We start from the raw sequence: 15,122 nt of genomic DNA on the forward strand, positions 1-15,122 counted from the left end.
GGTTCTCTTGCGTTATTATTATTATTATTATTATTATTCAATAGCATTTATTTATTATTAATATTAAATGCACCATCATTTTTCTCCCGTGTATATTACTCTCTCTCTCTCTCCCTCTCTAATTTTTCTATTTATTTATAAGAATATAATAAAATTATTTAATTAGATAAGTGGTGTTTAATGAAATTATCTAATTCAAAAGGCTTTTCAATATTTTAAAGAATATTTAACACTGAAAAAAATTATATTTTTATTTGGCAGACTATTTAGGAGAAAGAATAACATTTATCGTTTATTCAAGTAAATAATGTATAAATTAACTATGTAATGGACTTATACACTGTTATTAATTTTAAATTTACATTGGTTGACTTTTTTTAATCATATTTCAAAAGTAAAAAAAAAAAAACTGATAATATATTTTTGCTTTTCGTTGAACACAGAACTGTTTTGTTTTGGATCCGGATTCATTAGGCCATGGAACCTTCATTTCTTTGTTTGGAAAGAATAATGCACTTTTTATTTTGAAAGTAAAAGATTAGGTTTGGAGAATGTGAGTTATCTTAATTTAATGTTCTAATGATACAAAGCTATCTCAATAATGATTCATTTAAAAATAATAATAATAATAATAATACTAATTCTCTCAAACATGTTTTTCATTCAGATTTAATTATTAATTGTATGCGCTAAAATATTAATATTTTATTGAGAGAGGTCAAATATATTTAGTTTACTCTAAAAAAGACACTCTATAGTGGTTAGAGGTTGGTGACGGTAAACTAAGAAGGTCTGTGTTTTTCATTTAACATTGATATTAAGTTTTGCTATAGTGTCGTGACTTTAACTTAAATAAAAAAAAAGTCGCCACTTAGGGGGAAAATGACCTAATTATCAACTTCAACTTGAAAAATATTTTCACAATTATACTTGAGATAGAGTTAATAAAAAAGAAAAAAAAATAATATATATATATATATATATATGTGTATATATATATATATATATATATATATATATATATATTAATTATAAACCTTACACTAAAAAACATGTCTTGTGCAACCAACAAAAAAATCTGAAATGTTAAGGTTGTTTATGTTAGTGCAATTATGATATAAAGGAAAATAAATTGTTAAGATAAATTTTGTGTGTCATATTAACAAGACATGTTAACATTGATTATTGATAATATACAAAGAGTTTAAATTACCATTATTTCATATTAGTGCATACAGGAGTGATTTTTATTTTGTTTTAATAAGTTAAAATTTAATGTATATATTAATTTTAATAGTATAATTTTATGGGTTAAATATGTTTTTATAATTCTTTCATTTTTAGTGAAAATTGGAATTAGTATTTCTTCAAAACTTTAGTCCATTTTATCCCCCAATTTTAAAAATGAATGAATTTAGTCATTTTAATTAAATTTTGTTAAGTTTATTTAATATTTTAAATTTGTTTCATGATAGCATTTGAGTTGTTTACACTATCAGATGTTGATGCTCCAATGCAATCAATTTTTCCAACAAGTATATTAGATAGTTTGTAGTACAACAAGTGTCGTATCCACAGGGATTTAGTAAAAAACACAAGGTCTAAACTAGTTTAATTTAAAGTGTTTGGTTTACATAGAAAGTATGAAAATAAATTTATTGTAAAAAATAACTTTAATCTAAAGCAATAAAATTTGATTAAAAATATATCTGAATGAAGGTTATCAGTTCAAATTTAAAAAGACGTGTTAAAGTCACCACTTTGTCCCTCTCTTGTACTAACTCAGTCATCATTCACAAATATTCAATCATTCATGTCTTGGGAGATTTCTTTAAATATAACTCTGAGTTTATTCCTGACACCTAGAGTCTAGGACCATCAGACTTTAGTACGATTCTCAGTGACTGCTTCAAGACTCTATAATCAGTTAAAGCCTTAGATCTATTCCTAGCCTTTAAAAGCAGAAGGAGGATCAGGTTGAACACAACTTAGAACCAGTTCTCACTCAATCTCAAACTAATGAAATAAAATGAGTGATCAATTCATCCAACAATAAGCATAAACTAATTCACAAACATGGAATAAAAGCATATTTTAATAAATATAATAGTACCAATATAAGAGAATTTCAAATTACTTCAACACTTGAAGAGATTTAGCTCTTCATAATATATGAAAACAATACGATATATTGAAGAGTCATCCTCTTTTTTATTCTCAAATAATATTTATTATGTATAGGAACAAAATGTATACAAAACTCTCTAAAAGTATCTCAAAAAACATTGTATAAACTTAGCAATGCAGTTATATCATTGTCATTTCTAAGCGTTGTAAAATTAAAATATTTTTCTTTAATTTATGCTCACGTCATCATACTTTCACTTTTCTTCTGTAAAAAGTTATAAAACATTGTTGTAAGAACATGAAAAATAGGTAGGGGTAAAACTAGTTTTTTATAAATGATACATGATTAGTGTATTGTTAAAATGTCAAATAATAAATAGAAAAATTAGTTAATAATAAACCTTTTTTTACCTTCTAATTTATTACTACTTTGGTTATTTCTTTGAAAACTAGAAATTTCATAGGAGTCTTAGTATGGACCACAACATTCTGTTATATCACAATCTCCAATAAAATAAATTCATCTTTTATCATTTATTTTAGAAAACCCCTTACATTGGGAAGAGGAGGGTGCTTGCATGCGTTTTTGTATTCAAGTTGAGTCTTTATTTGTCTTTCATCATCTTCAAATAATTGATTTGAGTTTTTATATATAAATATTATATTTCATGTGAGTAGAGGTTTTTAGAGCCGTCACAAAATCATAAGAAATGTTTAAAAAAATTAGTGTATTTTTTCTACTAATAATTTTGGTTGAGTGAACTTATTGTGAAAAAATTTATGATTTGTTATTTACTAAGTACATATAGTTGTTCTATGAACAGAGTGTGGTTATATACGTATTAATTTATTTGAATCGTGTAATTGTGTGAGTATTACTTAGATATGATACATCTTTTAAATCAATTAGTATAATATTTAAAGTCATTTTTAACTAATTAAAACACTTTTAGCATGAGATAAAATTGTTCAGAAGGGAGCAATTAATTAATTTGATGTATGTATTGAGTTTTTAAAATTATGAAAACTCGTCGAGTGAAAGAGATTTATTTGCTTAGTAATTTTATATTTTGAAAGATTTACTTTATTTAAAAAATTTATATATAAATATATTTAAAATAAATACTATAAAGTAACTGATAAATAATTATTTAAGATTAGACTTGAACCTTTTATTTGATTAGCAGGATCTTTTTCCGCACATCATTGTGTTTATTTTGGATGTATATATATGTACTACAACAGTTTTTGTACGCCCTGTCATTTTACTGACATATTATGGAACTGTGATTTTTATTGAATGAAATTCAGTTTAACAGTCAGTGGAGGATTACACACAGCATCTGGTTTTATATGATTAGAATGCCTTTTAAACTTTTGTAGACTGTGCACATGGTGTGGAAAAGAGCTTCTTAGGGTTTTAGTTGTTGCATAAAACTTATAATAAAACTTATTATATTACTATAAAGTGAATTTATTATATTATATTAATAATTTTTAGGATTAAATATATTTTTTAGTTCTGATCTTTAACCTGAAATTAGAATTGATTTCTGTCAAAAACTTTGATAATTTTTATCTTTAATTTTAAAAAAATAAATGAATATAATTATTTTAATTCAATTATGTTAATTTTGTTTGACGTGTTAAACGCGTTTCATGCATTTGATTTATTTGGTTTGTTTATACCATTTGAAGTATTTTTACTTCAATGTCAATTAAAAAACATACACGTTTCACTTATGTTTCACAGAAAATATTTAATGTAATTGAGTTAAAAAAGACTAAATTGATTTGTTTTTAAAATTTTTAGACTAAAATGTATCGAAAATTTTAACCGGAACTAATTTGAATCTTACATCAACTTCAAGGATTAAAAACAATCCTAATTTCTACCTTAACATCCATTAGACTATATTATTTTGAAAAATTAGTGTAAGTAATACTAATATTGTTAAAAGTAATATTAATAAATAAAATGATTATATATTAATATTTTGTGTGCACATTCAAAACACAATTATAAGTTATAAATAGTATTATAGATATTCTTATATATAATATAATTCAGCATAAAAGTGGATACTCTGTTGGTGGTGGTGGTGGTGAACGAAAGTTTGGGGTCCAAATTTCACCACCAACACCATATAAATTTCTTCCATTACTTTTTGCAAAAAGAAAGTATATATTTAGAACTATTTTTTAAATATTTTTGGTACATAGATTTTTTTAGTGTTGTGATAAACACATCCATGTCTCAATTGTAATGCACTGCTCAAAGTTGAGTATGTGAAGAAACATTATGACAAACTTGTAGAAGTTTGAAAAAAGATACAATGAAGATAGGAGAAATTCAGTTGCTTACAAGTTTCAGTCATTCGTGTTACGTCAATTTTGAAACATCATTTTCAGAATAGTGATGCTATTTATGTACCAATTATCATTTGATTGAAGTACCTCTTCATGCACAATAAATCGAATATGTTATCTGCACATATCCTTAGGTCGTTTTCCTGGGTTGGATTCTCAAAGTTGGACACTGCACATGAAACTCTCCTTCAGAAGTTATTGTACAGTTCCATTTTAGCTTGTCTCAACAGTTTTGGGCTAAAAGGAATCGATCAATAGCAATAGGGGAGAAATAAAAAGGGCATTATTCTATAGTAAGGCCATCTTTTTCCTTTGTTCTTTCGGCATGCAAAAGCAATTCATCTCATTGTGCGTTCGGCACATTATTATCCCATAGCAAATTGGCAAAAAGGATTCTCATAGCCAACTTGAGCTCTAGTGTAGGCCAAAGCTATATTTAGGTGACAAAATATGCATGTAGCTTTATTTTCTCTAACCAAAAGAGAGAACCAATGTTAGTAGCATCCGGGATTGAATTTGAAAGTAGAAAAAATTCTGCTGCAGCACCATTAAGTTAGTTTTATTTTTGAAGTTATTTGTCTAAATACAATCTTCAGCGTGAATGTGACACAGAAACTGTTTCACCAAGATGACAGAAGAGAGAGAGCAACATAAGGACAAAGCAAATCTTATCTTATTTGAAACTTTTTGTAAGCAGAATTTTCCTGTATCGTTATATGAGTTCTCCCCCTTTCATTAGCCTGACCACAAGCAATGTCCTTCAGTTGAGGGACCTCTGACCCTTTGTGGTGGTGGCTTGACCCTTCTGCTTGAGATTGATCACAAGAGTTCTTTCTCCTCCGTTCATTGTGTACCGCCAAACGCCTGCGGCAACTTCTTTTTGCATCATCAAACTCAGACAACTCGTGGAATCTGCATAACAATTTTCTATTTCAGATACATAAACACAAACCCTTCAATACATGATCTTATACTAGCCAATTTTGACCAACAAAATAGGGAGAAAGTACAAATAAGATTATATAGCTAAATTCTAGTAGCAGAGTTGTCTTCTTTTTTACTTCAGAAGAGGAAAAAGAAGACTGTTATAAACTTCAGTATCCTTGACTTTTCATATTAACATGTCCAAATTATTATCCTTTCTGAACTTCATGATTCCATAAAGTAAAAACATCTTAGGCTCATGCAAAAGCGTGTCTTTCAGAAGACATCAAACAATCACACTTCACAGAGTAAGACGAGTTTGATTACAATTTCAACTTAATAGAAAGCGAAAAGTCCTCTAACACTTAAGTCTTTGATTCCAGTGTGACTATATCAGTTTTAGATCATCATTTGAGTTCAACACATACAACAACAAAAAACCATTAAACCGACCAATTCAACTCAAACTCGATTAATTGCTTCCAAACTATCAAACTCTAAAAAGTGGAAGCTTTGAATTTCAAGATGACTCCTTCTAAATTCAGATCCAGTTTTCTAATTACTTTGGTATTCTCTTACCAGCGATATAGAATTTCATCTTGATACTAAAAAACCTCCATAACAGGAAAAACAAACTTAGTATAGGTGTTTGTAACAGGTTAAAAAACGTTGGATCAACGTTCTCTCCATGTTTGATGCATGAATACGCAGAAGTATTAAGCTTCTGATCATTGACGTACAAAGAGAGAAAAGGTTAAAAACACGAAAAGTCGAACCTCCCCAAACCTGCTACATTGCTGACAGAACCGTTGTTTGGTGCCATGAACAAGAACAACCTGAGCCTTGGCATGACACTCACACACCTTGTGCCTCCTGTGGTATTGCTTGGCCTCATGCAGATCCGCGTTGCACTTCTCCGCTTGACAACACAGCATGCCACCATCACCACACTCTTTCTTATTCTTCTTCTTCTTCTTCTCCTGCCGAAGCTCCACGTACCCTTTTTCGTTATCACCACAATCTACCACATCCCTCTTCAACCTCTCACCCCTCGCCACCACCTTTGCCTCCAACCCCTCCATGGAAGAATAGCTGCAATGGTCTGATGGCAAAGGAATTATATAAAGGAGGAAAAGTGTTAGAGATAAAGAGAGAGAAACGGAGGACCACCACAAGAAAGTGCTCCATATTTTCCTCACCTCTCCCTTAATGGTTTTGTTTTCTTGCGACGTGGTGTTACATGGAACTAGAAGACGGTGAGGGGTGTGAAAGTGAAAAAGAGACTCAAACCAAATGAATCTTTTTTTTTTTTCTATGTTCACTTTGAAACCAAGTGGAATCATTGAATGAAGGAGATGGAGTGTGTGAATTGTGGTAAAGTGGCGGGACCGTGACAGTTGTGACAGAAGAATAGACCACGATGTTCTTGTGTGGTTCATTGAGCCTCAACATGTCCTGTCGTAAAATAAATAAGTCTTTCATGTTAAAAATCTTCATCAAGTGCATACACAAACACATATATATGAATGATGAGATACTAATGAACACATGTTATGTTACAATTTTTTTTTGGAAAATAAATTTTTGACTACTAAATTTTGACAATTTTCTCTTACAATCTTATGTGTTATTTTATAAGTGGTTTTCCATTTTTCTAATTTAAACCACTTAAAAGATGACACCGATGACACCTCATATTGTAAGAGAAAATTGTCAAAATTTAGTACTCAAAATATCATTGTCTTTTTACTTTCTCACGAAAATAAAGATATACAATATTGCGAGTTGTACAATTGTTCTATGGTGTAGGTTAGGTGGATCAAGTCAGAATCCAAAAGTAAAATTCTTAGTAGGACAACCGGTGAGAGATTGTTGCAGATGGTATTAATTGTCTCACAACAGAGATTAAGTGGATCGGATCATAAATGAATCCTGAAGTTTGGACTATTACACTCTTAGATAAATAAAAATTGTGTCCTGACTAATAAATATAACTTTTAATCTGGGGATGATGAGCAATTCGATCCTTTAGGATAGTGATAGGTGTGAATGAGAATTTGTAATTAAGAGTGGCTATTTACCATTCAAGATTACGTAGAAGTGAAGATGCACATGTTTATATAGTTATCTCTGTCAGAAAACCAACTGCAACAATCTCATCAATAACACACTTAAAAATTGCAGATCACAAAATTTACATTTTTAAGGTGATATGAATATACTAAATCTTTCCCCTGACAAGTGCATATCGTATTACAGAGAATGACATTTTCCATTTCTATACCTTGTTATTGCCTAGAATGATACCATTATATAATGTTGTTTCTTTTTAAGTCCTCAAGTATCTATTAGAAAGTGATGCTGAACAAGACCACAATAAGTGATAAAATTCAATTTTCCGTTATTTAGTGTAATTATATATTTTTATTCAAACTAAAAATTACTGGTTAAATTGTATCGAATTTGTTATCAATATTTTTATGTATATCTCTACAATAATAAAACAAATAAGGCAATATTATAATAACTAAAATAATGTAATGTAAATAGAACAGGGTGTGCATCGAGGTAAAGATGGTTTTTTTTGTGGTTATTCTAAATTTCATTAATCATTTATACTCATGTAGAGGAGGATGATTAAATACTCATAGTGACAAAGCTCCTATCATAAGAACGTTCTCAAGATTTGTATGATCGTAACACGCGCTAACCTTGTGTTTGATAATTCAGTAAAACAGAATTTTACCTCCACAAATACATGGCTTCATTAAAAGTGCATATGTATGTAGACAAATTTGAGTATGATTATATATATATATATATATATATATATATATAAGGTTTATTAAATACTTAAATATGTATCTTGTGCTCTAAATTAAGTATTCTAATTTTCTCTTGTTCAAAATAAAATTTGTTAATGACATGGATAATTTGGCAAATATAGATTTATTAAAAATGCATTATATTTAAATTGTTTGCAATTAAATTTTCTTCATTTTCTAAATAACTTGTTTGGATAAAGAAATTAAAATACCTTACATTTCAATTTCTTGTTTGGATAAACAATTGAATTTTTTATGAGATAAAATTTCATTTTAACAATATTTATTTTAGGCTTAATTATGTTTTAAATTCATGATAAATTTGGAAACGAGCTTGAGGACTCAGATGGGTCGAACCAACCCAACTACCCAGCTGAACTAGTCTGACAGGACGACCCATACGGGTTAGGTCGATCTGGAAACCCAGACGGACTGGATCGACCTGACGATCGAGAGAGGCCTAACCAGCCCGACGACTCATACAAGTTGATCATTCTTGTCAAGTTCGTCAGACTGGTCAGGTCGGCGAGCTGGTTGGAAATGTCAGAGTTGTTGGGTCGGTTTGGTTGTACAGATCCTTGAGCCTACTAGACACGTTTAGGTGTTCGAGCCCACCTAACAACCCTAGTTTACCCGGCCCGTGTGGGTTGTCGGCCCGCGCGACCCGTTTGTGTTGTCGGGTAGCCCAATATGTTTGGGTCGTGGGGCCTGCCCGACTTGTGTGGATCGTCAGGCCTGTCCGACCTGTCTTGGTTGTTGTGCTCGTCCGGTCTGTCTTAGTCGTCAGACTCGTCTTGGTTGTTGGGTCCATCTTGGTCTTCAGGCCCATCTGGCCCCTCTTGGATGTTGGGCTCGTCTACCCTGTCTTTGTCGTCGGGTTTGTTTGGCCCATCTTGATCGTCAGACCCATCTTGGTCAGCGAGCTTGCTCGTCCCATGTTGGTTGTCAAGCCTGTCTGACCCGTTTGGGTCATTAGGCTCGCTCGACCTATTTTTGTCGTTAGGCCAGCCCGATACGTGTGCGTCGTCGAGTCCACCCGACATGTGTGGGTCGTCGGGCCTGCCGACCTATCTGGGTCGTCGTGCTACGCTGGTTCGTCTTGGTCGTCTGGCACACTTGACTCGTCTGACTTGTTGAGTCATCGGCTTGACTCCTCGAGGCCACCTATGGACTAAACTTAATTGACAACTTTACAAGAGATATCAAAAAGTGTGAGGTTGAGTGAGAAGAATTTCAAATTCCACCTATTTTGAGGGTATTTGAATTTTTAGTAATTTAATTAATTGAAATACTTCAAAAAAAATGCTTGCATTTTAAATGTTTTTTAATTTCTTTATCTAAACAAAGGATTTCATCACAAAGAAATCAAAATTCTTCAAAAAAATGAATTGTGTGTGTGAATACAAAACATATAATTATATCTTCGACGTTGAAAATTAAGCAGTGCAAAAACTGTGTTAACCATTTGGTATTGTGAATGAAATATAACTAGTATTTTAACCGTTAAATGGACGAGACTGTTTTTTAAAAATAAAATATATTTATTATATAAATTTAATTTCTTTAAAATATTATTAAAAATAATATTTATTTTTTATTTTGGAAAATTAATAATAAGAGTTTATTATTTTTAATGTAAAAATGTATTTAAATTATTTATATTTATACTTTTTAATGAGATATACATGTTACACACAAAAATAAAATTAATTCAAATAAAGAAACTCAATTCAAACTAAACTTAATAATTATTAAAAATTTATTTTATTCTATAATTGACTCTAAATCCATGATGTTCCTTGCCCTAAGTCAATGACGCTTTAAGCTAGTGTTTGACTTTTCTTATACTCTTGTAGTAGGGTGTTGAGGTCTAGTTAAATTCTTGTTCTAGAGAGTGTGAGTGTATTTTGGGTCAAAGGGTAGAGAGTGTTTTCTGTGTGTTGTACAAATTTGTACATGGTGATTATTCTTTAGTGATTATGATTTTTCTCCAATTTTGAGGTTTTCACGATTTATTGTTGTGTTCCTTGTTTTGGTCTTATTTCTCTATTAATAGAATGATTCTTGGGAGTAAAAACGGTAATATTCTTAATTGATGATGCATTTTTTCCTAACAGACTAAAACCTCCTGCTACTTTCACCACATAAACCATTCTACTTGATTTGAGTGTGAATGATCATTAGAGTTTTAGGATGTCACCTTACTTGAATCCATAATCTAATGCATACACTAAAATAATGTCACCATAAAATCTCCTCATGGAAATTATGAAATTACGTGAAACACATACAATACTCATATATACATATATATATATATATATATATATATATATATATATATATACCTATTATGATCACAAATTCACAATAATACTTTGACAATCATATTTTATTTCTTTTTACGCTTGAAAGGCTAGCTTGGTTTCTTTTAATCAAGCAAATTTTCTAAAATAAAAGAACTTTAGATATATTGTTTTTAAATAATATATTAAAAAAATAAAATTGCAAAATAAATAAAATTAAAAAAAAATTAACATTAATAAAATTAAAAATGACATAGAATAAAAACTAGAACAAAAAAATTAAAAGAAAAAAATACCGGATTTAGAAATCGTTATATATATATATATATATATATATATATATATATATATATATATATATAAAAGTTTATTTTTAATTTTTGTTTGTTTGTTGTTAATATTAATTTTATTTTATTTTTTGTAATTTTTAATTTTTTTTGATACATTATTTATAAATTAAATTAAACTAAAAAACTAAAACAATATATATATATATATATATATATATATTTATTTATATATATAATTTATTTATTTTTGTTCGTTTTTTTTGTTTTTCAATTTTATTTAAAGGATAATATTTTTTTTTTAGTTTTATTTACTTTTTACTTTTTTTTTTAATTTTTTAATACATTATGTAAAAACAATATATATATATACTTTTTTTTAAAGAAAATTACATTGATTTAAAAATTAAAAAATTAAACTACAAATTAGTTTGAATTGTTCAAAGCTTGAAAACTTTAAAAGGAAAAATGGAACATATTGGGTCTATGTATACCAACGTCATATAAATGAAATATTTTATTTAAATAGTTTAAGTTTAACTTGTATTGTACACAATTTTCATTTGAGTTTTTACATCATAAATTATTCAAAAATAAACGCAAATATGATTTTAGATTATTATTTCAAAAGTTAATAATTTATATTAAATTTATCAATAAACATGTAATACAATTTACAAACTTTCTAAATTATATTTGCAGTGATCTTTTGTCAGTTTATTAAAACCTCGTAATAAATGTTAATAACATTCTTACGACACTTTTTCCTAATTAAATTATATTAAAAGTTATTAATAATTTTTAATTAATAGTAAAAAGTTTATTCAAAAACTTACACGTAGTATTTTATACGTGAAAGATGATAAACGAAAAACAATAGTGATTTGGTAGGATGAGAAAGGAGGCGAAAGAACAAAATTCAAGATAATTTTGTAAATAAAAAGAATCCACATAAATATGAGAAGAAAAAAGTATTAAAAAGTGATTGGAGATGTAACATAATATACTACGTTGGCAAAATAATTGATTAGTTGGGATAATTAATTATGTGTTTTATTCTTAAGCATAGTATCTCCATTTTTTATAAGTTTATTAATTATGTTGTCAAGAATAAAAATATATATTTAAATATGAAAACGAAAATAATTATGCTGCTAATATAATCAATTATAATTTTTATATATTAATTTTTAAAATAATAATATAAATATAATGAAAAGTAAATTTATATATTTAAAAAATATCATTTTTTTCATTTTCATACTTATTTATTTTATTCATTTTTCACGTATTTCCTTGTGTTGTTAAGAATTTTGGAATTTTGGAAATATTTATTATACATAAAAGTTAATCTAAAAACTAAAAAGAATATTATACTGATACTACAGAAGGGTGTGAAGGGTAAAATAGTCATTAAATAAAACCCTAATTCAGCTCCCATTTATTCGGTGGTGAGTGCGGTCTCCTTGCATTCGCTGACGATCAGAGGAAGACACGAAGCCTCTTTCCAAACCCTTCTTTGGGTATTGCTCTCTCCATTTTCTACTTCACTTTCCCCTTCCTCTTTAAGATCTGCATTCTTTTATTTTCGATCTATTTCATATTTTATTACTAAGCTTAATAATTCTCTCTTTTTTGTTTATGTTTCTATAATTTTCGTTATGTTCGCTTAGATAGTAAGCTATAACCAATCATTTCGATTTGAAGTATCAGTGTCCCACACTGAACATAAAATTGTTCCGGATTTTGTTTCATTTGCTTCTGATCTTCTTTATAGATGTAGAATTTGTGTATCTGTATCTGTAGATTCTGTAGATCTTGGATGTGTAGGTTAAGTGAACGAATCATAGTAAGGCTGCTAGAAAGGACAGTCGTTTGTTTGATCTCTATTTTCTTTTAGAAAACTGTTTTTTTGGAAACAATTTTAAGATCTTGATAGATTTTGGATGGGATTTGCTGAGTACATGAAATTGTATTGGAGAATACCTTTTAAATCTAAGAACTGAGAAGGGAATCAACCACACCTGAGTTTTTTTTGTTTTTCTTTCTAATTTCTGTCACTGCTGATGTGATTTTTGTTTAAATGTTGATAGGTAACCGTTTAAAGTGCAGCGATGGCGGATGGATTGCATTCACGGCATCCATCTGTAGTTCAGAAGTTATCTGGACAATCTTACTTTATGTCCAGGCTTGCTCCTAATCACTCCAGAAACTATTCTACCAGTGGTAGTTACTTCAATGGAGGCGTGCAGTCTCTGGGCTTGGTTCCAGTCACAGCACATGCACCAGCTGAGAAAGGGGTGTCTGGGTTTTTGGTGGATTTCCTCATGGGAGGAGTGTCAGCTGCTGTGTCCAAGACGGCTGCAGCTCCGATCGAGCGAGTCAAGTTACTCATCCAAAACCAGGATGAAATGATCAAGAGTGGTCGGTTGTCTGAGCCATACAAGGGAATTGGCGATTGTTTCTCTCGAACCATGAAGGATGAAGGGGTGATTGCTCTTTGGAGAGGAAACACGGCTAATGTTATCAGATACTTCCCTACTCAGGTGATTTTTCTTTTATGTGAAGTTGGAATGTAGGTTAGGTTTTTGATTTTGATTTTATTTCATTTTTTAATTTTAAGCATGGGACATCTGATATATTGTTCACACCGTCTATGATGTTGTACTACTGTAGTGTCTCTATGTTTCTTTTGTTTCACATTTACAAAACTCGTACATATGTGCCACTATATTTTTCCTGGATCTATGCAAGGATAGATTTCTTTTTTGCACTGCACACAGTGGCTCTGCATATTTGTTCTTCACATTGTCTTTCAGGAGTGTTGTTCATAGTGTCATTCTGTTTTCAGAGTAGTTTATGCTTTATGGGAAAGGATTTTAGAATATATTTAGTCATAGCTCTCTTTAATTTGCATCCCTCCTGTTACTTTTATTTGATTTTGATGTGATGAATGCAAATTTATATTTGGCATTTTTTTCTTATTGGTCTGCAGTATGTATTTGTTATTTCTGTATCGTTAATGCTATCTTTTGTTTTTGTTTTTCAGGCTCTGAACTTTGCTTTTAAGGATTATTTCAAGAGGCTTTTCAACTTCAAAAAAGATAAAGATGGCTACTGGAAGTGGTTTGCTGGGAATCTAGCGTCTGGTGGGGCTGCTGGTGCTTCATCCCTCTTGTTTGTCTATTCACTGGATTATGCTCGAACTCGTCTAGCAAATGATGCAAAGGCTGCAAAGAAGGGTGGTGAGAGGCAGTTCAATGGCTTGGTTGATGTTTACAGGAAAACCATCAAGTCTGATGGTGTTGCTGGTCTTTACCGTGGTTTCAACATCTCGTGTGTTGGAATCATAGTGTACCGTGGTCTTTACTTTGGAATGTATGATTCTTTGAAACCAGTTGTCTTGGTCGGTGGACTGCAGGTAAATATAAAATTTGAATTTGAAATCTCGTATGTTTTATTATCTGGGTAAAAACTATTCATCTTCATATCAGTTTTGTTTAGATTTATGTTTTTCAGTTTTATTTTGTGATACAAGCAACTTAATTAAATGTTCTTGCTACATATATATGCTCGTAGTTTTCTGGTTCCTTGATATTTGTTGATATGCCTGACCAGATTTGGTTTAAACAGTTTCCTAATTATTCTTTTCTACATGTTCTTATGTTTACTTACAACCTTGGTTATTCTTCTGGTTAACAGGATAGCTTCTTTGCAAGTTTTCTTCTGGGATGGGGAATCACAATAGGTGCTGGCTTGGCCTCTTACCCCATTGATACCGTGCGTAGAAGAATGATGATGACATCTGGAGAAGCTGTAAAATACAAGAGTTCTTTGGAAGCATTCAAGATAATTATCGCAAAAGAGGGTACGAAGTCACTCTTTAAAGGTGCCGGTGCAAACATATTACGTGCTGTTGCTGGTGCCGGAGTGCTTGCTGGTTATGATAAGCTTCAGCTCATCGTGTTCGGAAAGAAATATGGCTCTGGTGGTGGAGGCTAAGATACAGATAATGACGACAATAACGATCTGGAGCAGTGTTGTTGTTTCCCTTTTTGCATTTGAATAATTTCGATGAAAAACGGTTTTGAATTTTCCCCGAATGTAGGGGCTTTAAATTAGTCCTGCAAACTTGAATTTTAGTTGGATATTACCTGTTAAGCTTATAATCCGTGAATTTTTTTAGACCTTTTGGTTGATGCAGTTTGAAGTCTACTGCTTTATTTGTTCCATGTTTGTTTGGAAGGTTTTAAGAGTCTAATTGAAGTTGCATGTCTTTGCTA

At 30.2% G+C, this 15,122-nt stretch overlaps 2 protein-coding genes across 3 annotated transcripts; one reads left to right on the top strand and one right to left on the bottom strand.

The window, feature by feature from the left end:
* Positions 1-4,595: 4,595 nt before the first annotated feature.
* Positions 4,596-6,753, bottom strand: LOC114184485 (squamosa promoter-binding-like protein 3). Of its 2 annotated transcripts, XM_028071795.2 has the most exons (3): positions 6,621-6,753; positions 6,208-6,523; positions 4,596-5,409 (listed from the first exon to the last, which is right to left on the bottom strand). In XM_028071795.2, exons 2-3 carry the CDS (start codon positions 6,501-6,503, stop codon positions 5,166-5,168), a joined length of 540 nt encoding a protein of 179 aa, XP_027927596.1. In that variant the 5' UTR covers positions 6,504-6,523; positions 6,621-6,753; the 3' UTR covers positions 4,596-5,165. The 2 variants fall into 2 exon arrangements, with proteins under 2 accessions (XP_027927596.1, XP_027927594.1); XM_028071793.2 differs by having other exon boundaries at positions 6,208-6,681.
* Positions 6,754-12,214: 5,461 nt separating this feature from the next.
* On the top strand, positions 12,215-15,122 carry LOC114183759 (ADP/ATP translocase 3, mitochondrial-like). The gene is made up of 4 exons (XM_028070887.2): positions 12,215-12,362; positions 12,933-13,385; positions 13,889-14,260; positions 14,542-15,122. The coding sequence occupies exons 2-4, from the start codon at positions 12,954-12,956 to the stop codon at positions 14,839-14,841; spliced, it is 1,104 nt and encodes a 367-aa protein (XP_027926688.1). The 5' UTR covers positions 12,215-12,362; positions 12,933-12,953; the 3' UTR covers positions 14,842-15,122.

Source organism: Vigna unguiculata, chromosome 5, assembly GCF_037176805.1.
Source record: "Vigna unguiculata cultivar grain cowpea cultivar isolate G323 ecotype 2 chromosome 5, ASM3717680v1, whole genome shotgun sequence".
NCBI lineage: Eukaryota > Viridiplantae > Streptophyta > Magnoliopsida > Fabales > Fabaceae > Vigna > Vigna unguiculata.

Excerpts from the sequence above, each read along its gene's own strand:
- LOC114184485 (XM_028071795.2), bottom strand. The coding sequence starts at position 6,503 with ATGGAGGGGTTGGAGGCAAAGGTGGTGGCGAGGGGTGAGAGGTTGAAG. Across the intron at positions 5,410-6,207 it reads TTCTGTCAGCAATGTAGCAG|ATTCCACGAGTTGTCTGAGT; the intron begins GTTTGGGGAGGT and ends ATTGTTATGCAG.
- LOC114183759 (XM_028070887.2), top strand. The coding sequence starts at position 12,954 with ATGGCGGATGGATTGCATTCACGGCATCCATCTGTAGTTCAGAAGTTA. Across the intron at positions 13,386-13,888 it reads TCAGATACTTCCCTACTCAG|GCTCTGAACTTTGCTTTTAA; the intron begins GTGATTTTTCTT and ends TTTGTTTTTCAG. Across the intron at positions 14,261-14,541 it reads TCTTGGTCGGTGGACTGCAG|GATAGCTTCTTTGCAAGTTT; the intron begins GTAAATATAAAA and ends TCTGGTTAACAG.